General features: G+C 37.3%; 1 protein-coding gene across 3 annotated transcripts in view; it reads left to right on the top strand.

The window, feature by feature from the left end:
- Nucleotides 1-22,595, top strand: part of LOC122330900 (cytosolic carboxypeptidase 4) — a 175,957-nt gene that overhangs the window by 127,204 nt on the left and 26,158 nt on the right. For all 3 annotated transcript variants that reach the window (XM_043228263.1, XM_043228261.1, XM_043228262.1), the window contains exons 20-22: nucleotides 16,221-16,350; nucleotides 18,147-18,278; nucleotides 18,980-19,156. In XM_043228263.1, the coding sequence (XP_043084198.1) occupies nucleotides 16,221-16,350; nucleotides 18,147-18,278; nucleotides 18,980-19,156 (439 nt within the window). The remainder of the gene's footprint in view (nucleotides 1-16,220; nucleotides 16,351-18,146; nucleotides 18,279-18,979; nucleotides 19,157-22,595) is intronic.

Here is a 22,595-nt window from a genome sequence, read left to right on the forward strand (position 1 = left end):
CCAATACCTAATTGTTCGAATCGAATCATTTAGACAAATCGGTCAACTGGTTTTGTGAAATGATCCATTAAAAAGTACTTGATTTAAAATAATTTGTGAATCAGACGCCCCCCTTTTTTTTAATGACCCTTCCTATTGTTTGGAAAGAACAGTAGTTGTTCAAGCGTGCCATTTTATCAATCCAGCACCTATTTATTGTTCATAAGGTGACTCGTGACATAAGAGGTCAAGGAAACATCTTTCATAAGTGAAGGCAGACAATTTTACAGTTCAATGAATCCAGAAGCGGGATAAACTGCTTTTATTAGTGGTCCTCGATGTGACCACGCTGTGTCAGCAGGTATAAGCCACACATTATTTGAGGGTTGTAATTATCATCACCGTTAGGACATATGAGTGATAAGGACTTGAGAAATGGCTTGCTGAGCGTCACAGGATACTGCACGTGCACACAGCCAGTCAGAACTGCGAGACATATTCAAACATCTGGGAGAATTTATTTGTAAGCAAACTGACCTTTTGTTTCCCATTAGTTGAAGACGCTTCGCCACTCGTCTCGCTGGATTTATCAGCTGTCTGACGAAGAAGCTATTCGGTAGTACGTTAAAATGCCGCCAACAGATGGAAAGCACAGTCCGGTGGCTTATGACTAAATTCCACCAGGCATTCTTTCGATGACCCGGATTAATAAATACTCTTGCGGATGCTGGATTTATCAGATCATGTCTGACGGGGCATCCCGCATGAAGCATATTCGGTACGTTCTGGACGTTAAAATGCCGCTTTAACAGATGGAAAGCACACGTCCGGTGGCTTATGACTAAAGGGTTTTTCCACCAGGCATTCATTTATAGTTTCGATGGTCCGGATTAATAAATACTCTTGCGGATGTAATGCAGATTCATTATGTAGCATCTGTTCTTTAACTCGTTGACACATGACAATCTGGACCCGGTCTGGTGAAAATAATCATGCTGACGTGGATTTCTGAAAAGTAAACATGATATCTCATGAAAGATCATAAGGGGTACAAATAGATCAAATAATAGTAGTCCTAGAATAGGCCTTTGGCGCACCCTGGGCACCCATCTATGCTATCCAACATATTATATATATACAGACGTGGACAAAAACGGTCTGGAAATGGCAGGAAATGTGGTCTTTATTTATTTGTTTGTTTGATAAATATGAAACAGAGACAAAAATGATGGTACCCCTAACTTAATATTTTGGCAACCTTTGAGGCAAAAAATGCACCTCTCAGCAGGTATTTTGGCCCACTCCTCATGATTTAGTCCGGTTTGAAGGGTGCCTTTTCCAGACTAATGAGGTCAAGGCTCGTCTGGGATTTAGGGTTCCTGTTTGACTGAGACCGCTTTCTGACACTGGCTAGAAATGACTCATGGAATAATTAAACATTTATAGTTTTCAGTAGGGACAGTGTTCTTTTCTTGTCATTTTTTTCGTCTGTGGTCTGGCAAAAACTTCGATTTTTGGCATTAGTTAAGCTTTTTTTAGTCAACTGTAGTTTGGGGGATTGACAAGTTAGGTGTCTGTTTTTGTTAAGTTCAAACTGAGAGAACTGGAATTAAGCCAGGTCTTTATTCGGATTATTGGATTATCTCTCTTAGATTTGTCATCAATTTTCCTCCTGCGGCCACGTCCAGGAGGTTGACACATGACAATAGAGATGAACATCTAGGTCTGAGTGGTCTTAAATAATCAGGTCTGATCTCTTGAGACAACTCTTTCCTTTGGATTTCTGAATATAGTTGACATATTGCTACTGAAAACCATAGCAGCAAATAATTTGTCCTTTGGTCACATTATTTTCAGTGTTTACAATATAGATGACTGTTTTCGTGAATAATAGTACTTTTGTCCTAGAACTGAGGCCATTGTGACTTTTTCTTTCATTGACCGAAGGGTACCAACAACACGTCTGTATATATATATATATATATATATATATATATATATATATATATATATATATATATATATATATATATATATATATATATGTATATATATATATATATATAATTTTTTCTGGTTAAATTTGATACTTAGTTATTTGACCATATGTTTATTTTGCTTTATTTGTATTTGATTTTATTTACTTTTTTATTATAGTTTTATTTATCCTGATTTGTTTGTTATATGCATTATTTCTATACATTTTTGCTTATTTTTTATTGCAATATTTTTTTATTTATAATTTTTTTTAATTGCATGTTAATTTGCATTAGTTTTTGTTTTAGCTTTTTTTTAATCTATCTAGTTATTTGGCTCCCTTGGTCATTTTACCAGTTTAATTTTTCTTTTCGTTTATTTGTTTGCTTGCTTGTTTTATTCATTCATTTATTTACATTTTGGTAGGTCACTGTTGACTAAATCAGTGATGTTAACCATAATAAGGTTGATTGTGTTTAATGGGCATGTAGTATTGTTTTTTTTTTTTCAACCGTGCTCTTTGAGACCACTAGCGTATGCTTTTCACTGTATGCGCCTTTCTATCAGATTTAACTGCAAGCCGACACTTTCTGTAATAGGCATCCCTCGGTTTTGATCAAACCTTGTCGTTTTACTCAATTACTCTCCCGCAGTTTTGGAGCATGCTGTGCTTTTCCTGGTCCCAAATTCAAAAGCTAATTTGAATAGGCCCTGTTATTTTACTGGCAAAAACTTGTCAATTAAACCATGGAGGTCATAGATGGGTCATAAAAAATCATAAAATTAAATGACAATGTGAATATTTCCCTCTCCCTTTTTTTTTTTTTGGTGAGACCAAATGAATGTTAAAAATACAATGCTCATTATAACCAGGCAGGAAGAGGCGCTTCTCGGTTGCTTTTGCTCCAGGGTGGCCTGCTAATGCTTTCAGACCTGCAAAACTCTAAACAATATAATTTCATACGGATCCTGGAAGAATACACACTATTAGTACCCCTCAAGAAATGTAGAAAGAAAAGTTGGCAAAGAAACTCAATGACTTCGTTCTTGAAGTTTGCAAACAATAAACGGTGACGATGAAGTTATGTTAAAGTGAGAGTATAGCACCACAGTGATGCAAATTTTGGTTTTTGTTCTGGAAATGATTGTTGATGAAGAGGTCAGGTGTTGTTTGTTCTTAATTTCCTCCGCGCATGACCACTGCTTTGCGTTTTCCGTTGAGTCTGGCCTAATTTTTGCCTCGGGAAGAAGCTCTGTTCCTTTGCCAACTTTTGCCTGGGGACAAATTAAGACACAGCGAGGTATATCTGAATAAAACTGCAGGCCTCACAAAATGCTCTCTCCTCGGTTGGCAAAATCACCTGAACTGTACAATAGCATTGCCACGTATGTGTTTAGATTTTTATGCAGCCAGACATAAGCCAGTATTACAGCCATGCTGTCCGGGCAAGATAACACCGAGTGCTATGAGTAAGCGAAGCACTTCGCTTTATCCCCCTCAACTCATACAGAACTTCCCGGGACTAAACTCTGATCCAATGATTGCCAGGCAAAAGCCGAATGTAGGAGTGTTAATGTACGATAAAACAGTCGTTTCTCAAATGATAGATGGAGCTTAGGTTGCATTTCATTTGAGAGCTAAATAAGTTTAATCCTTAGTTGTTTTGATGCTACTTGGACTTAGCAGATGAGTGTCGGGAATTAGCAGGTAGCGTTGTTGCGTTTGCCGTCGCTTTCATCTCCGCGTGTTACGACGGGGATCAGTATTACGGCCGAAATGAGAAGAAAGTATAATCTAGATGTTAGCCTGTTCTGTTCGCATCAAAAAAAGCCAGATGAATACCCAGCAACCACAGTTAACCCACCAGAACGTAACCTCCGCTAGTCGTAAATGTGAAGCGACAGCTCCATGTCAGTAACACGTAATGCTCCTAATGAAACCGTAAGTCTTTATTGCCTAGGCAAATTGAAGCTTGTTGCGGAAACCCAAATGTAGACTTAGACAGATTGCGGGTGCACATGCTAGCAGACAGGGCTTTTCTGTTTCACAGCTGTCTGGGAATAGAAGCTTGAGACGAAGCGGGGGGCTGTATCTATCGATTTCTTGGGGTTTCAGATGTCAACACCTCAAACACACTCAATACTTCTCGAACATTAATGTAAACAATCGTGAACGTAGAGTAAGTTAATCAATAACGGAGTATTAAAAAAAGGAGCTGACAAAATAGAAATGCGCTTAACTGTTCATCACACGTGAAAAGGAATATCAATGAAATCTATTGCAAAAAAATTGGCTGGTAATCTTGCTTTATTTTTTTGGATCAAAATGTGTATTTAAAATGTATTTATCTACATTTATAGTTGATTGTATGCTTGACTGATTTATTTATTTTACATATAGTCCACATTATTAAAAGAATCCTTTAGAGCAGAGGCTACCTAACACTTGAGAACTAGAGTTACGTTTCTGTTATTCCCAAAGTATATTTGGTATACTAAAAGTATACTATAAGTTACTTGTATGCAGGAGAAAGCGTAGAATGCAGATTTCGTCATTACAGTATTATGCACAAAACCCAGTTTTTCAACACAGAAGTCGTAGATATTATTTTGCAATAATCAGTTGTTCCACAAGGTGGCGGCACTTTCCCAGGCTGTTGTTTCACAGTAGAAACAAAACTAGAGGTTTCAGGCGTGTTTTGCATATCCGCATTATTCAGCGTATCGTTACAGGCCAGCAGTGGCCTGAATCGCTGAACATATTCGATCTCATTTTTTTCTTCAGAGTAATGGATAACATTTCATTAAAAAAGCCACTGCACTGCAGCAACAGAAAAAAAGAGGAATTTGTAAGAACAAAAAGAAAAGGATTAATAAATTACAAGCCACAACTCAATTTTTTTATTTATTTTATTTATTTTTTAACAAAAGCACTATAATGAGATGCCTCTGAAGAGTGAGGCGTTGCGTTAAACATACATGCTTATTCAAATGAAGCTGAAACCTGCGTGTTTTGCATGAAACTCATTTGAATTCCACTGTGTGACCGTTTGGCCGTAGACGGCGGTTGACATGATTATTCTAAGCTGAAGCGAACCTCCGCGTTCTTAAAGATTGGAGCGGGCACGTGTGGGTGGCCATGGGCGCTGGTGTGCAGGGCTGTTTTACAGTATAAAAGAATGCATTTTTCAGAGCAGAACGCGCACACATGGCGTAACGGAGAAAGAGGGAGATTTCTAGCTGTTGGTAGCATGCAATAAAAATTTTAACAGACTTGACTCAAGTCTACATCCCCATTTGATCTAGAGCTCTGTCAGCTTATTTTTTATATATGAAGTGAATTGTTAAACTATAAGAAAAAAGAGGTTTTTGGAAGTGCCCCTGTGAGTGTATTTCCTACATTTTATTTTTCCCTGCAATTAAATTACAATTTTTACATTAAAATGAACATTTTATTTAAATAATAATTTTTACAATTATTTTAAACATGACAAATACAATTTTAAACATAAAGTTATGTATATACATATTTATTTTAATAAATGATTTGTTTGGTTAGAAAAGTATTGTGGGATGAACACCAGTTTTCAATATTTCCCATTGATATTGATTTGTTATTCGCCATTGGACATTGTGCAGCCCCAGTGTCTTTGTATATTCATTCAGAACTTTATGAACAAACAAGCCAAAATGCTTTCATATCGACCGCCTCACAGTCTCGTTTTCATTCTTGTCGGTTTAAATAAAGCGTCTATCCTGAGTCACATGTTTAAAAATTGCCATATTCCAGTCCCTGACTATTTGAACTCAAAAGAGGTGTTCTCCTGCCATAGTGGCATTTTTCTTCTATGCATTATAAATATAATTGAATATTTTATCATCCTCTGGCATCTTAGACGATATATGAAATGATAACACCGAGCGCGTGTAATAAAGATTTCAGTCTTCATTACAAAGGGAAACCGTTTTAATTTTATTTGAACATTTATTTCCAAGTTCATCATGAATATTTGAATCTGCGAGCGAGTCGATCAAACTTCGGCTACCCTTTGTTTTTGCTTCATTTCCATGCCAAACAAAAGGGAGATATTAAACGAGCTCCTATGACTCCCATCTTCCCCGAGAGAATTTGTGTGCCCTGCAGGCATGAATAAGCAAAACATGAATATTCAATACAAGGCCGCTTCTGATCTCCCTTATGCAATCCGCACAGGTGATAATGCGAACTGCCCAGTCATGCACAACAAAAAGGCGTTTCTATCGAGCCCGTACCTTTCAAAAATGAACGTTTTGAATGGAGGAAAACCGGAGGTAGCATTCTAACGCTCGACGCTCGCAATTAAACATCATTCTTAAAGATTAACACTACATGGGGTACTTTAGAGACACTTTTTCGGGATACCGAAGAAGCACATGGCGCCCAACGTGGGGGCCTGCCAGCGGTGACAAATCGCTGGTAATCGGTCGCAGTGTATGTTAGCTCCAGCCAAGAAGAGCATTACTTTCATTTCGCATTTCTTAAAGAGGTGGCGTCTCCCTTTTATGTCGATGGATATTAACAGGGTTTGGCAACGCAGATGCTCGAGGAACGTGTAGGCAAGACGTTCAGACCTGAATGACACTTCTATTCCTGTAGATGAGAAGGCGTACGAAAGTGGCAAGTGGCTCGTTTGTGTCATGGTTTGTGTTGGCCTGTCACTGATGCTGATTACCTCGCGCTTTAGACGCGCCGCACACACGGTAATACATGTGAAGTGATCTGGAAGAGTACGTAGGAAGCTTGAAGGTCATGTTTGACAGATGAGTTATACACGAGTACAGTAGGATTCATGCTGCCTACATGGTCCATTTATGCCGAAATGTAGATTGAATTCAGCTTAGATGGATTTTTTTTTAGGATGTTCCAGTCTTCATTAGCCATTTCAGGTTGATGAAACTTGGCGGGTTGTGACCTGGAAAACGGTGGTGAATGCTATTAAAAATAAGGTTCGGCCAAAAAAATCTGTCATTAATTATCCCTGATGTTGTTTTAAATCTGTATGACATTTTTTTTTGCAAAAAAAACCAACAAAAAAAACATTGGACCTCAATGACGTTCACTTTTAATTTTAATTTAATTTTTTATTTAATCTTATTTAATTTAATTTAATTTTATTTTATTTTTCAAAATATCTTACATTGTGCTTTACAGAAGAAATAAAAAGATTTGTAATGGCATGAGTTTGGCAGAATTTTCATTATTGGGTAAATTATTAGCTATTTTTTGTGCATAACCTTTCATTGGCATTTATTGGCATTTTTTATATTTTGCTGTAAATTCACTGAAAGTCAGATGTCAACATGGACTGGTTGCTTAAACTGCAAAGTAAAAGAAAATATAGGACTTATTTTTGTTTATTAGCCTATGTAGTTCGTGGTTATATTAATAGCTGATATAGGTTTGATTTCAAGGGCATCCATTATGGTCCCTGTGCAGTGCACATAAAAAGGCTCGTGACGAGGAATGTAAAAGAAAATAATCCATTTAATAAACATCCAAAGATCAATCAAAACGTTTAACACACACATGTTGTGTTTCCATGTTTTATAGGGACTCTCCATAAGTGTAATGGGTTTTTTTTACTGTACAAACATACTGGCGTTTTTAGATTTTCAAAAACAGTATGTTTTGTATGCTTTTTCCTCACGGGGACCTAAAAAATGTCAAAATTTACTGCCATTCCTATCCTTGTGGAGACATTTGAATTATTATAGGGCAGACAGGTGTGGGGAATGAACTAAAGACCAGACGCAGTTGAAGCTAAACTAACTAGTAATCACATAACGAGGACAGGAACAGGAAGGACCAAATAAGGGCATTGAGGACACATGGTGGTGGAGAATAGTCCAGGGTTGTGACAGCATCGTTGTTACTTTTGAGCAATTTAACCCATTTTGGTACTGTGTCGTGAGGCCACTTGACATTCAGTGTCAAATACGCTAGATATAAACTAGCATAAATTGGTTGGTTATGACAGACGTGTGCTAGCGGAATCGCTTGATTGGTTGTTTTAACAGCAAAGACGTTTTTAACAAAATAGAGTCTCTGTTGTAGCTGTCATTTACGCTCGTGTCCTACATCTGCCCCCCCTCCTCCATCTCATTCCCTAGGATTTGTCCTGCGGGACACGTCAGTCATGTAGCCTGCTCTGCACTGGAACGCTAGTTCCGTTGGAGTTTTGAATGGGAATGAGGGACTAAAGAGGCAGATGTTGTATAGGAAATTATATTTAGCTCAGAAGCAAAGCAGGGACAGTCACTACTAACAAGAAGAAAAGCATCTCATTTTCATTGCTCAAGGTTAGCGGAAAGTAAAGACACAGCAATGAATGTGTCGTGACCGTTTAAGGAAGTTTAAGGAATCTAATTTGCCAGAGCCAAGGTAATTCAGGAAAGGTATGTCAATGCAGAAAGAACACATATTTGACATGTTTTCTAGAATTGAACCTCATATGACTGCAGTCTTGTCTGCTAGTTTTATTCCAGTGCTTAGTTCTTGTATGGTGTCAAAGAGGGGTACTTAATTTGATCTTATTTTAAATTACATAATTATTATTTAAAAACAAAATGCTTTTTGTCATATCTAATATTATATTTTGTAATTTGATATAATATAATATACATTCTATTTTATTTATTTACTATTTAGTGTTTGCAAAAGAGCAGCTTTGACATTTCGATGTCTTCTTTTGTGTCATATGCATTTGGGGAGACTTAAATGGAGACATTACAACAGTTTTTATTTTAAAACATCATGTCGTTGGGTTTTTTTTGCGTTTAAGTTGCTTATAAAATCCACTTGGCTCCAAAATCTGAGGGGGCTTGATGCTTCTGTCAAACTGCATGCGTTACATAAACGCATTGCTTGCTTTATGAAGACATTTGTTTGTAAATTTCTCAGGCTTTACTTACTCTATTTATTGTAGCACACAAACCCTCTGCGACCTTGAGAGGCGAGATCCATTTTTTTTTTTGCACATTTCTTTCATAATCTGTTGTGATGAGAACTCAAGGTTTAGCTAATGCCTTCTCTCTGCTGTCCCTGTTGTGTTGCTTATGAAAGATGGCGCCCCATTTTCTTTTCCACTGATTTTCTGTGGCAGAGTCAGAGTCAATCAGCAACACTCCACACTATTCACCGGGGTGACAGATTGTTCCCTATTCTTAAAATGATGCAAAGCGCCACGGTGGAGATCATTAATTAGATTTTTTTTTAAATAAATTACTGTCTCTTCGCAGTCATTAAGCAAAGACTATTTTGTAACACTTCTATTTTTGTAATTAGCACAGGGAAACGCGACCGATTTCCAGAGGGACATAAAGCAAAGCTAGCAGAACATCTAAAAAATTATATACTTCAGTGTTAAAAATATTAATTTATAAAAAATTTTTATGAATTTTATTTTTTATTTCATTTAATTTCTTTATTTTTAATTTAATTTTATTTAATTTAATTTTATTTATTTTATTTTATTTTATTTTCGTCTTTCACATTTATTCTAAATGGAGTCTGACATATGTCCACAACAAGTTGGCCGGCGGCTCCTCTCTTCACAACTTCTTTTGGCTCTGCTGTCCTGCCAGCTATAAAATGCCGTTAGGAACATTAGTTCTGATAAACAAATGCCGAAAGTCGCATTTCTAAGCACGCTACAGTAAATGCAAGACTCTGCCTTAAGGTGATAACACCTATCATTTAATGATTCATCATTCTGTCTTCCTGTAGTTTCATAGTTGAATGGAACATCATTATGAACATGATAATCCTTACAGCCTCTCCTCACAGTTATATTGTACCATTACAGTCACGTCTCTCTATATTCACTTCTCAAATGCACTTCATGCTTGCTTGCTCCTTTTCCTTCACCGATAAGAAGGTGCGACTATAAAGGTAGAGCATAATTACTGTACTATGCAGGTTTACAGAATTATGGCCTATTTGCACAAAGTGACAAAATTATTTTTTACGTGATTTAAAAAAAAAAATGTTCTGAATTCCTTCACAATGCCACTGTTCGGAAAAACGTAGTTTGTTCAATGATTCATTGACTTTTTCAATTTTGTTCCCCAAAGATTCACTGTTTGCTGATTCGCTTTGTAGCTCAACTCTTTTTAATACATTTCCCAAAGGTTAATTCAGATTTCTCCGCTGTTTCCATTGGCCAAAGATTTATTTACTTTTGTTGACTGATTCAAAAGAGTAACTGAACTCTTTTTATCCCGTTCCTTAAGGACTTTGTTCACCGATTCATTTTGTGTCTTCAGTTGAGCAAAAATTTGTTCAGAACTTATTCATTTTGTTACTTGACTCTTTTGATTCCATTGATTTTCATTAATTTGATCATTTCTCTTACTGGATTCCATTCACCAATGATTCATTCCGGTATTTCATTTTATTCGTTGATGTGTTGTAACATGACTGTTTTTATTAAATTCTAAAGATTTATGCTAATTTGCTCACTGATTCATTTGCTTCTGCTGAAGATTCATTCAGATTTTGTTCAGTGAATAATTTTGTAACAGTTATATTGTTCTAAAATATTGTCCAAAAGTTTTTGCAGTTTGATTTAATTACCAAGGATTTTACTTCCCCCCACAGATTTGTTTTATAGAATGACTCTTTTGATTCCATTCACAAAAAATGTGAAAAGAGTACATTCTCCAAAGATTTGGTCAAATTAATTCACCATTTAATTTGGTAAATGAACTTTTTATTCAGTTCCCCAAAGATGAATTCACATTTGTTCAATGTTTAATAGCTTGACTCTTTGATTCCCCTTATCACTTTTTATATATTTTTTTTACTGATTTGTATCATAGCTTGATTTCGTTTCCAATAAATGTATGCAGGTTGGTGCTCCGATTTATTTTGTAATGCAGCTCTTTTGATTCATTCAGATTTGTTCAAAATCATTCGTCTTAACCGATTCATTCTCTGACCCTTTCTGTAGGTTACACTAGCTGGCCCTTCTTTTTCAGTCTCTGAACGTTTCTGTGAATAAAAATAATTCTAAAAACATCGAAAAAATGCCACTATGGTTGAGAATCATTGGACTAGATGTGAACAAGCCTTTATTCGCAAACTGAAGAGGAAACTTGTCAAAACTGGCCCGCAGGTTTCTCTTCATGAATCAAACAATAGCCAACAGCACTATCCATTATTGATGGCTGAAATACAAATAACGCTACACTTTCAGCTTGAAGGTGAACCAACAAACAGCCGTTCCCTTAAGTACTGATGAGTCAGAGGAGACGTGTGGGAGAAAGGCTTTACATCATCAGATCTGGGCTCACAGAGTCGGCTGCTTTTTCTCTCACCTCAACCTCTATCATCTGTGCCATCAGCACAGTACAAACAAAAGTGAAAATGAATTTCCACTTTCCAATTTCTCCCCGTTAATGGGAGTTCCTTGTGTCCCACCAAACATCGCACGCCCTAAATACTGGCTTGTCCTTCTCGTTTTTGTTGTGCTCTCAGTGTTTTATATTTTTAAAGCAACCAGGTGATACAATAAGTCATAGGTTATTTTCGTAATGCAGTACTAAATACTTTATATGTTTATCCTGGCAAAGAACTTTTCTGTGCTTTTTACATTCTCATGGTACCATTAACCAATCAGTGTTGCATTCTTAGTATCCTTTTTCTGGAAATATCCATTTCCCGCTTTTCCTTCTCCCCCTTCTCTCAGACTACTTCTCGCTCGACTAAACGTCACTGATTGTGCCCATCTCCAGATGATGGAGATTTGAGTAGAAAACGAGGATATAACCTCATTAGCCGAAGCGACGAAAAGCTATTGAGACTGATCCAACTGATCTATCTGTAACCATGGGAGTAAATTGAACTGTCCTGGTTCAGTAAGTTGATCAGGAAGTGTCTGTGTGTGTGTGTGTGTGTGTGTGTGTGTGTGTGTGTGTGTGTGTGTGTGTGTGTGTGTGCGCGTGCGTGTGCGTGCGTGCGTGTACGCAAATGTGTGAGTTCATGGGGTTAGTGTCGGCTGAGAGGAGATGTCTTTTAACAAAGTGTGAGTATTATATCTGATTGTTAAATATTACAGTATGAATAAGATGTGTAATATTCATTTATTAACGTATTATTACAATATGAATGATGCTAATATAAATGTAAAATGTTTTTTTTATTATGGTTAAAATATGATTTAAATATACATTATAATAAAGATTGTTTTATTTATAACAAATATTAGGGGTGTCGAAATTAGCCCTTTTAAGGCAAATTCATTTTAGTGCCGTCTATTTTATTAACATGCGATAATTTTCTGTTTGACCCGTGACCTAACCAGCTGTTGCGAAATGGTTAGAGATGCTGTCAGTGTTGCCAACTTTTCAGAACTTTTTTTAAAACGCACACCGCCGTGAATCAGCTTAGACATAAACTGTATAAATGTATATTTCTATATCCTTTTTTATACATGTTATAGACATGAACATGTTCTTTGAAAAACGTCTGTGACCTTTGTAACATGTCCAGTCTTTATGCTCTGTCAGTTATGGTTGCACTAATAATAAACATATATTGCATAAAGCATCCACACCTGGCCATGTCAATTAGAGTAAAAAACTAGTATTAAATAAAAAAAAAAGTATTAAAGATACATTTAAAACATATAAAAAATGTGCAATTAATCGTGATTAAATATTTTAATCGATTTAAGGCCCTAATAAAAATATAAATTACATTATCGTTATTGTTCATTTCATAATTAAATATTGATGTGTATATATATTCATGTATTGATACATATATTTAAAATTTAACTGAATTACATAAATGCATTCATTTGTTATTTGTAGATGGATAGATATAGACACACTCACAACACAGGCATCCATTTTTATATCACATTTTATATCATCACAGCTTATTGGATGAGAAGTGCTGCACACCAAGAATAATACAATTTAAGTAACTCCGGGATTGCTTATCGATTTTTGTGATTATTGTTGCATCAGGTGGCACAGGCAATCGTTTTTGTGCCCTTTCCTAATGGTGACCAAATCAATCATAAGCAAATTATACAAGATCTATATCACACTGCATAATGCTTAGCAGCTACACTGAAGACCCATAAAATAGAGTGGGATGGGACAGATGTGGCTGGAAGAGAGAAACGGGGCCTCGATAACCCCCCTCTCCTCTTATTTATCTGTGTTGTAGCTGAACTGAGCGTGAACTGTAAGTCATCTCTGGATGAAGCGATGTGTCTGGTCAACAGAGCACTATAGTGACGGCACTTCCTCTGTGAGGTGATACTTGCGTCGATTCTTCTCATTGTCAGCCATTTCATCTCCTTATAAATAGTTAATGTGAACAAATGCACAAGACACAGTTTTCTTTCCAAAAACACCCACTGTTCTGTCATTTCTTGTCTCAGTGAGCATCAAATGCTTTTCTATTTTTCAGCGGGTGATTATAAAGGGGGAGTGACTTGCGTTAATGGCTTCATTATAAGTTTTTGCATCATAAACCGTATAAATGATGATTGTATTATAATCCGTATACACTTGAACAACAGTATTCTTAATTAAAGCCTTAACTAGCTCTTGCCCGCTGTGAAATAAATGTTTTCAGAGCAGTTAGCGTTTGCATGCTGGAGCGTGATGTGTTTGCTTTTGACAATGAGTCAGGAGGCATTTGATTGGATGTTTTTGATGTAGGCGGAATCAAATGGCCCATGGGTATTTAATTTGTGAGGTCGGATTGAGTCAAATATTCCTTTCTTATTAAAAAAAAATATATATATATATTTTTTTTTTTAATTAGGCAAAGTGTAATGATAAATGGGGAATACTTATTGTTGAGGTGGGCGGAGTTAAATGTCAAAGTCAAATTACTATTAGGTATTTTGTTTTTTTGAGTTGGAGTCAAATGCCTATACTTTACATAAGTTAATTGTTATTTGATGAGCTCCTTGGAGACCAATATTTCTTTTGCTTTTTTGAGGTGGGTGGAGTCAAAATCATTACTGAGTTAGAATTATTATTGAGTATTATTAGGTTGCAGCACTTCACCCATTGTCTTGGTTATTTTAATCCTAAATCTTGTAGACCAAGATTGTTTTCATTTGGAGGAGGGCAAACGGCAATTAAACATTGTTTTTTAGGTGGGTGGAGTCAAATACAAATATAGTGGTTGAGTGAAAAACATTTTATGTAATGTGGGTGGAGTCAAATACCCAATGAATATTTTAATTTAAGATAGAGGGAGTCTAATGAACGTTTTTGTGGTAGGTAGAGACATGCCCAGTGAGCATTCGGTTTTGAGGTTGAGTGTTCCATTTTCGAGGTAGGTGGAGTCATAATAACCAATGAGCATTCGGTTTTTGAGGTTGTTTGAATTAAAATACCCATTAGGCATTCTGTTTTTTGAGTCAAATACCCATCGATAACCTCATTGAGGGTTCTATTTTTTAAGGTTAGGTGGAGTTAAATTCCCATGAGCTTCTGTTTTGAAGTGGGTTGAGTCAAGTTCCCATTAGTTGGCTTTATTGTGAGATAAGCAGATACCCAATTATTATTTGAGTGTTCGGTTTTTAGGTTTGATGGAGGTAAATTCTATTCTGTTCATGTGTAAATTAGTATTTGATGATGAAATTTCTTTCATTACCTTTCTTAAACATTGGACCTGAACTATTGTTTGAATTATTTTGGCCTTTGAGGCTATGGTTGCTTTGGGCTACTGCAGAATGTGTCACGCACTGCGGTGCACTGGGTGAAATATTGAGAAGTAGACATTTTAAAAGCAGGACGTGTTAGAGGGGCTGTCAGTTTTTGGAGAACCATAAAAGGGGACAAAATACTGTTCCACCTCTCAGTTGTCATCAGACGGAAGAGCAGGGAAGTGTTCATAAATTATTTCTGTCAAGAACAAAATGGAGCCCCCAAAAAAGAGAGCAAAAAACATCAAGTCCTTGATGCCTTTTGTAGCAAAAGCCTCAGTTTGGTTCATCAAATATTTACTATCTAAATATCAGGCAATGAATACATAATGACACAATGAGTTGGAAATCCAAGTCAGAAATCGCCTAGTGTAAACATGGCTTGAACAGACAGACGGTTAATGTTGATCTAACTCTCAAGTCATCTCAAATGACATCCAATGTTTTTGTTTTTCTCTTATTTTCTCTACGTAGGTTCACTTTAAACTATAGACAGCTGTAGAGAGGAACAATTTTCTTGCCGTTTCTGCTTTGCTGCCCCCTGGGGTGCATTGGAATCTGTCCGGAACAACAGTGTTTTGTCACCTCAAATACAGTAATTTCCTTGTCTCCAGACCCCTAGAATATGGCATTTTTGTTTACGATGAAACTCTCTGAAGATTGTGGCTCTTTACTCGAACTTCTTCTGCAGAGAGCCGCAGCTTTTTTCAGAGACTTTATAAAGTGGGTTGTATTTATAGTCACGCAGTTCTGTTTGTGGTTTCCGTTAATTTTTAATGCACCTAAAGGCATCTTAGTTCAATCAGCGATATCCTCAGAAAAAAGTCTGGATGAGCAAACTGTTCAGAGGCGAAGAAGACTGCAACTTCCATCTTTGTGTTGTCGCGCAGCCATTATCGATGTCTTTGAAAACAGCCATCGCAGATTTATTTTCAGGTGGCGACTGTGTTTAGCTTCTGCTCAATCCTGATCAAGTGTGACCCGAAGAAAGCACACAATAAATCATCAGATGGAGCACCTGTGATCAGATACTCAACAGTCGCGCTCAGCCGTTTCAAACGCGGCCTATCAATTTGCTAATGTTTGAACATTGTGTCTTATAATTGGCTTTCAGGAACTGAATGTGGGGGAGTCTGTAGTTGGCAAGCTGCCTCCAAATGCCAGTAGGATTTTGTCAGGAGATAAAGCTCAGCTGCCGCTCGCTCTCTAATCAACAGACTGGTTGTGCGGTACGCTAGATAGCTCTGTTCATCGCCGACCTTTCAGTAACCTGTAAAGGTAGACGCTGATATGGGAACGTCACAATTCTGCCGTTTTTACATTCGCACAGATACACGCACAGAGACAGACAGATTGGTTATCTTGTCTTCAAACAGATAGGTAAGCTGAATCAGATATCGGATTGCAAATTCAGATGGTTTTTGATGTTACTTTGATCGCTGGAAACGCGTTAAAGAGATCATGAAATCCAAATTGGACTTTTAGTTAGTTTAAAGTTGACTTTCTGTTCTTTGTAATCTCTTTTTTCCTTTTGATTTATTTCAGTAATCGCTGTTCTCTTACTGCTGAGGACCTCAACAGACAGTGGCTGAAGCCGGACCCTAATTTAAGCCCCACAATTTACCACACCAAAGGCTTCCTCTATTACCTCAACAGCATAGGCAGGACTCCGCTGGTAAGTTTCCATTAAATCTCGCTGCACTGTAACTGACCTATTGAATCCTAAAGTTCCACAAGGGGCTCGCCGGAAATTGCTCCATGATCTCGGAGCTTTCCGCTTCCAAATGCAGGTCAGGGATGACCAAATCCATAAATGTGTGTTAGGGGCCACCGATCTGGACCGTACAGACTGAAGCAGGCCCGGATGGATCTAAGTGCTTCGTTTTTTATCGGAAAACAACAGCAATTTGAAATAAACAGTATTGTGAATTGGATAAAATGAACCATATTGCAAAAATTGTTTAGCCTAGAATTAAGTTTTTGAATAAATCCTGATGAAACTGGGTTGAGTAAACAAATAAAGGCAGTCCCAGCATCCCAATTCACATATTATCTAACCTAAATAGTATTAAGTTTACTCCAGAAACTATTTGACATAGTATGCAAATTGGGATGCAGGGACTTGATTTTTTTGTGAATGAATCAGCATTTTGAATAAATCAGTTGTGTAAATGATTTAGTTACGCATTCATTTAGTGATGCATCAAAGTGTTTTTGAATTAATCACACAAGTAAAGGATTCAATGATTCGTTGCTAAAGAGTCACTTATTTCGTCACTGGAACAAATCAGCATTTTAAATGAATCAGTTAAGTAAATCATTCAATGATACACTCATAAAGACAGTCACTCATTTCATTTCTGAATTACGCAGAGGTTTTGAATGATTTAGATGAATAAATTAATCTGCTGCTTCCTACTGACATATTCAGCCAGTAATTTGTGCATATTTTACGAAATGGCTAATTTGTACAAATTCACTCGTACAAATTCATAAAATTTTTGCTAAATTGTACTTGTTTTACAAGAGTCACAGATGAAGTTTTATAACCTCTAGCTCATGTCTTTTAGAATTAAGAGCTTTTTTATTTTTAGTTAGATCTATTCATAGAGTCTTGACTTGACTACCTTTGAGCTTCCCTTGATGCTGTTAGAGCACTAAAGAATTACTTCTATCCTTTACATTGTCCCTATCCACCCGCTGTCCTTTTTCAAAAGACACTTCTCAGGAAATGGAGTAATGGACCACTGCTCTATCTATGCAAGTCAGTGGGGAAAAAAACAAAGCAACAGAAGCAGGTTCGCCAGCACTTTTGAGAGAGTATTTAGAGAGCACATTTAGGACGTCATGACCTAAACTGAAGCTGGCCGTTCGAAAGCTACATCTATAATAACTTAAAATAAATTATGCATAAAAAAAGAAATCATTGTTTTCGGGAATAGCGAGAAAATGACCGTTGTCGGCCCTGTAATCAAACAGGAATGACCTGTTGCGAAGGACTAAAGAACATTAGTGCTAGCAGGAGTGCTTTGACACAATTAGCCAGATTTACATATCAATTACACCATAATTCATGTTTAATCACAGTAATAATTATGCAGCGAACCTGGTCAAAGGAACAATGTCATTTCCCTAAAACCTACAGTGGAAAAATGCAACGAATGAGGAGCCTTTACAAAAAGGCTCATCGTTGTGCACTGTCTCCAATTAATAGCCACACTGTCAAGAGACAAAATTTGAATTAGAGTCAAAACGCAATGCATTGTCTTGCATTTTATTCCCCTTGTCGTAGTTTTCTGTCTGTTGTGTCACAAGATTAATTATGTTGGGCTCGGTGTAAAGTTAACGTTGCATTGCTGTCGTGTCAGGAATGCCAAGAAGATGGCTTTGTTTCTGTCTGACACGTGACCTCCTCATCCTTGGCCATTATCCTATTTTTTTCAAAAACTGCTGTGCTGTTACATTGCACAGGTGTTTTGCGATTACCACGGTCACTCCAGGAAGAAGAATGTGTTTCTGTATGGCTGCAGTATGAAGGAAACCCTGTGGCAATCTGGATCTCCCATTAACACGGCCTCCCTGAAAGAAGACCCGGGATATAGGGTGAGCTTATTGTACAAATGACGTCTCTTTCATGTTTCTCCAATCTGTCCCAAAACTTTTGAATGCTAGTGTTCATATTCATTGTCATTTGCTTCTATTGTTATTGCTTCTATTTTAGGAGAAACATTTGAAACAAAGTGGATTCTTTGAAGTCACATAACTGAGAACTCGATTACATCTCCTGAGCTATGAAAGAGCAACCTTTCAGCAATAAAATCTGTTTCGCAGCTTCTGCTGTATCCCCATAATCTATTTTTGCACTCACAGGAAGAGCCAACAATGCATGATGTCTTTAAGTGTCCTTATTTTACAGTATCATTTTATATATACAGTGAGAATACTTTTTTTGTCTGATTTATTGTTTTCTGATTGGCACGGTTGCTTCCATCCTCCATGAAACTTTTATTTCTGAGCCAGTTTTTGAAGTTTAGCGCTGAAGGAAGTTTCTCCCCAACATACAGGCTGTGACGAATTGTGTTAAAGGATAGTTTAAAGGCATATGTAAATCTGTGGAATCTGTAATGTGGAAAATATTGTGTCGCTAGCTGCTGTCTGACTGATGTCTGCCGTCTATGCAAAGAAGTCTCTTAAACTAAATATACACAAAACTAGAAGTGAAAACAGTGGTATAAAAATGCAAATGCAGTGAAATACTGTACACGGTTCTTTTTTTAACGCTCGTATGTTGTTTGTATTGACAGACTGTCGCTAAAACTCTGGACCGAATAGCTCCTGCATTCTCCTTCAACAACTGCAACTATCTGGTAGAAAAGTCTCGGGCGTCCACAGCACGGGTGGTCGTTTGGAGGGAGATCGGAGTCCTCCGAAGCTACACCATGGAAAGTACTTACAATGGCTGCAATCAAGGCATTTACAAGGTTAGCCGGTTGATAATTTTATTTCTTTATAGTTTTGTTAAATGGCACTGTAGGGTTCCAACACTTTTGCATGCAGAATTTTGGCACAATCACAGCAGTCGTATTCTCTAACCTACCAAAAAAAAACAGTTGCTAACCATGTGCTAAATGTGCACTGTGACATTTGTTAAAGTCACTGTTATACACACTATTCTTATGGTGGAAAGCTGAATTTTCAGTAGCTATTACTCCTGTCTTCAGTGTCACATAATTCACATATTTTTCTCTAGATTCTTTGATAAATAGAACCGAAGTACTTATTTTAAATAGATGTCTTTTGTAACATTATAAATGCCTTTACTGTGACTTCTGATCAATTTGATGCAAGTATTCATTTCAGTCAGAAAATCTCACTGACCCCCGACTTTTGAATAGTAGTATATGTTTTCTAGAAATCATGGCGTCAAAAGATGGAGAAGAGCATTATAAGCAGACACATATCGAGACATATGGTATAGTTAAACACCTTTTCTTTCATTTTCATACAATCTAACTTTTTAATATGGCTGAAACGTACCGCGGTGCATTTTCAAACTGTTTGGCTGCAAGCGCACTGTTTCAAGCCTAGCTTAAATCTGACCTTCTTTTCGTCCCTTGGTATTCTCCATCTGGCCTTCCCACAGTCTTCCTCTTCTCTAATGATGCTGTCTGAGGGAGCATCCCTCGTTTTCCCAGGTATTCATTACCTACTCATCCTCTCCCCATCTGTAAGTTTAATAATCATTCATTAACCTGCTTATTTAGCCACATGTGGTTTTCCAACCGTAGCCTAGATACCTGCGTATAAGCTTCCCTGAGAATTCGCTTTCAGACGTTTTCCCTTTTTCATTTAAAGTCTGTGTATACTTTTATGCAGAGTTTTGCTTGGGTTGGTATTCGGTACAGTATAAGCTGAGAGAACACGTATGCAGTCCCCAGCAGTGAATGGGTGCCATTAGAGTAAGAGTCCAGACAGCTGATAAAAACCTTACAATAATTCACCAATAATCCATAGCTCCAGTCCATCAAATTATGTCTTGTGAAGCATCTTGTAATATGGCTTTTTCCATTGAAATGGGGTTAAAAATGGGAAATGGCAGTTGTGTTGGGTTATCATGATGATTTTTATCAGCAGTTTGGACTGTCATTCTAGTGGCACCCATTCACTGCAGAAGATCCATGGGTGAGCAAGTGACGAAATTTGCTACATTTCTAAAAAAAAAAAATAGTTTCAAGAAACAAACTCTCATTTTGAATGGCTTGAGGGTGAGTACTTTTTCAGCGAATTGTAATTTTCGGGTAAGCTGTTCCTTTAAAGACTTGGTTTGGTATTCAGCTAGCTTAGCAACCAGTAGTGTTATACACAGCCAGACTTGGTAACATTAGAGATACTGGCAGATGGTATTTAGTCAAAGTAGACTGATTCTAACGCAGTGACATTTGCAAACGTTCTGGGAGGTCTGGCAGCCCTTTAATAAAAGACGGGGTGCCGAATTACTCTTGACCATGGACTGCACCTTTAAAGGTTCTGCAAGTAAGAAAAATGTTTTTGAAAAGTGCTAATGGTTGAGGAATAAGGTCTGATATGAGAATGTCAGCTCTTGAGGGAGACGTTTTATTAAGTTTAAGTCCTTATTTCCTGTCAAAATGGGATTGTAGCTCAAATAAAACAGAGACAGGATCTGTGCCAACTAACAGGTGAACATAAGGTGAGAGCAGCCCTATTCTTTCTTCTTTCTTCAGACCTTAGAATTGGATTTATCCATCCGTAATAATAGTTTGCTAATTTCTGTTATTTTGCTCAAACTACTGCTTTTTTTCTTATGTGTCAGTATTAGATCCTCCCTGACATTCTGCCTAAAAGTTGGGAGTGTTGTCTTGACTGTTGGTGTTTAGTATGTACTCTTCAATGAAGCTGCCAGCCGAGCACCAGTCAGGGGTCTGTTTCTCAGACTAGAGGCTCTGATTTACTGCTAGTCTTGTTGTTGTGCATCTGGGGCGTCCATGTCTCTCCCTGTGCTGGTTAGATGCAGTTTGCTTTATTCTTTCAAGACAGTATTGCATGGAACATTTCTCAAAAGAATAACAAACGAATGCATTTCTGGAGAAATGTTAGCTTTTGCTTGGATATGTATTCAATACTTCAGTAGCCAAATAGAAACTGTACTTAAATCATTTCAAATTAGGCTGTCAAATCGATTAATTGCATCCAAAATAAACGCTTTTTTACATTATTTTTACACATATAGTTGTATAGAATACCACATAAATATGGTTTTGATGCACATTTAGTATTTTTACAAAATATATATTTTAAAATATTTAAATAATCTAAAAATAAAACAAATTAAGAATTTCAGATATTTTTAAAATATATAAAAATAAATACACTTGCAATAAAAAATTTTTTAATGTGTAACTACTATATTTAGTCAATTGTGTCTCCAAGCCTAGGCGATTGGCCAATGTCAGAGTAAACCGCATCCCTGTTGGCGTTTGAAGAGCGTGTCGGACAATATGCAGGACGCATGAGCTTCTAAATGTGTATAGATTTGGACTAATGGATCAGAAAATCAGACATTCCATTACGAGCGGCTCATACAAGCGCAGCTGGCAGGCCAGATGTTTTGGTACATGTACTTTTAGCAATGGGCGGCAGCCCGAGAGTCTCTTGATTAAAAAGTCTGTACTAATATTCACTGCCGATGTCAGGAACCTGGCAGACCATTAGACTGTGGAGCCAATTCAAGTGGGCCCTCTCCGGGTCCTGTAATGTGAGTTAGATGAAAGCTGGGACGTTTAAAAAAAAAAAAAAAAAAAAAAGAGTGGGGAATGGATAGAAACACTGCTTCTGTTCACAGCTAATTCATGCCAATTAGCAGCTCAGACGAGCTCTGGGATTCGAGAACGGAGCGAATCTTAATTACGTTCTCAGTCAGTAAATCAGAGCCCGGGTCATTCAGAGTAACGCCGCCTCTGAAATGTCATCACTGCCTAGAGGAATCCCTGATCAGATAGACAGCTACACGTGTACCGTAAAAGATGCGTTGCGTTAAATCTGAGCTTCGGCCGGCGGTGCCGTTGAGTAATGTTCGGCTTTTGCATATTTTGATGGACAAGGATGTGATGTAACATTGCCAAATCAATCGGCTGTTTAACAACATAGCCTCCGGTTGTTGATTTCATGAGAAGTGTGGGAACCTGGCAAGCTTCTTTTTTTTTGCTCCAGACCGAAAGTGAAGTTAAACTTATCCGTTTTCCCAGATTGCCAATGACACCGGTAGGACCTCTTCTGACGGTCTTCCTCTCAAAGCAGAGGTGTCTTTTGCCAAACGAAGGATAATCTTCAAAAGGAATCTCATTTGCATCACAAAGACTGCACCTTTAATCACCTTAGCTTTGCAATTTCAGAGTGCCGAAT

This window comes from Puntigrus tetrazona, chromosome 25 (genome assembly GCF_018831695.1).
Source record: "Puntigrus tetrazona isolate hp1 chromosome 25, ASM1883169v1, whole genome shotgun sequence".
In the NCBI taxonomy this organism is placed as follows: domain Eukaryota; kingdom Metazoa; phylum Chordata; class Actinopteri; order Cypriniformes; family Cyprinidae; genus Puntigrus; species Puntigrus tetrazona.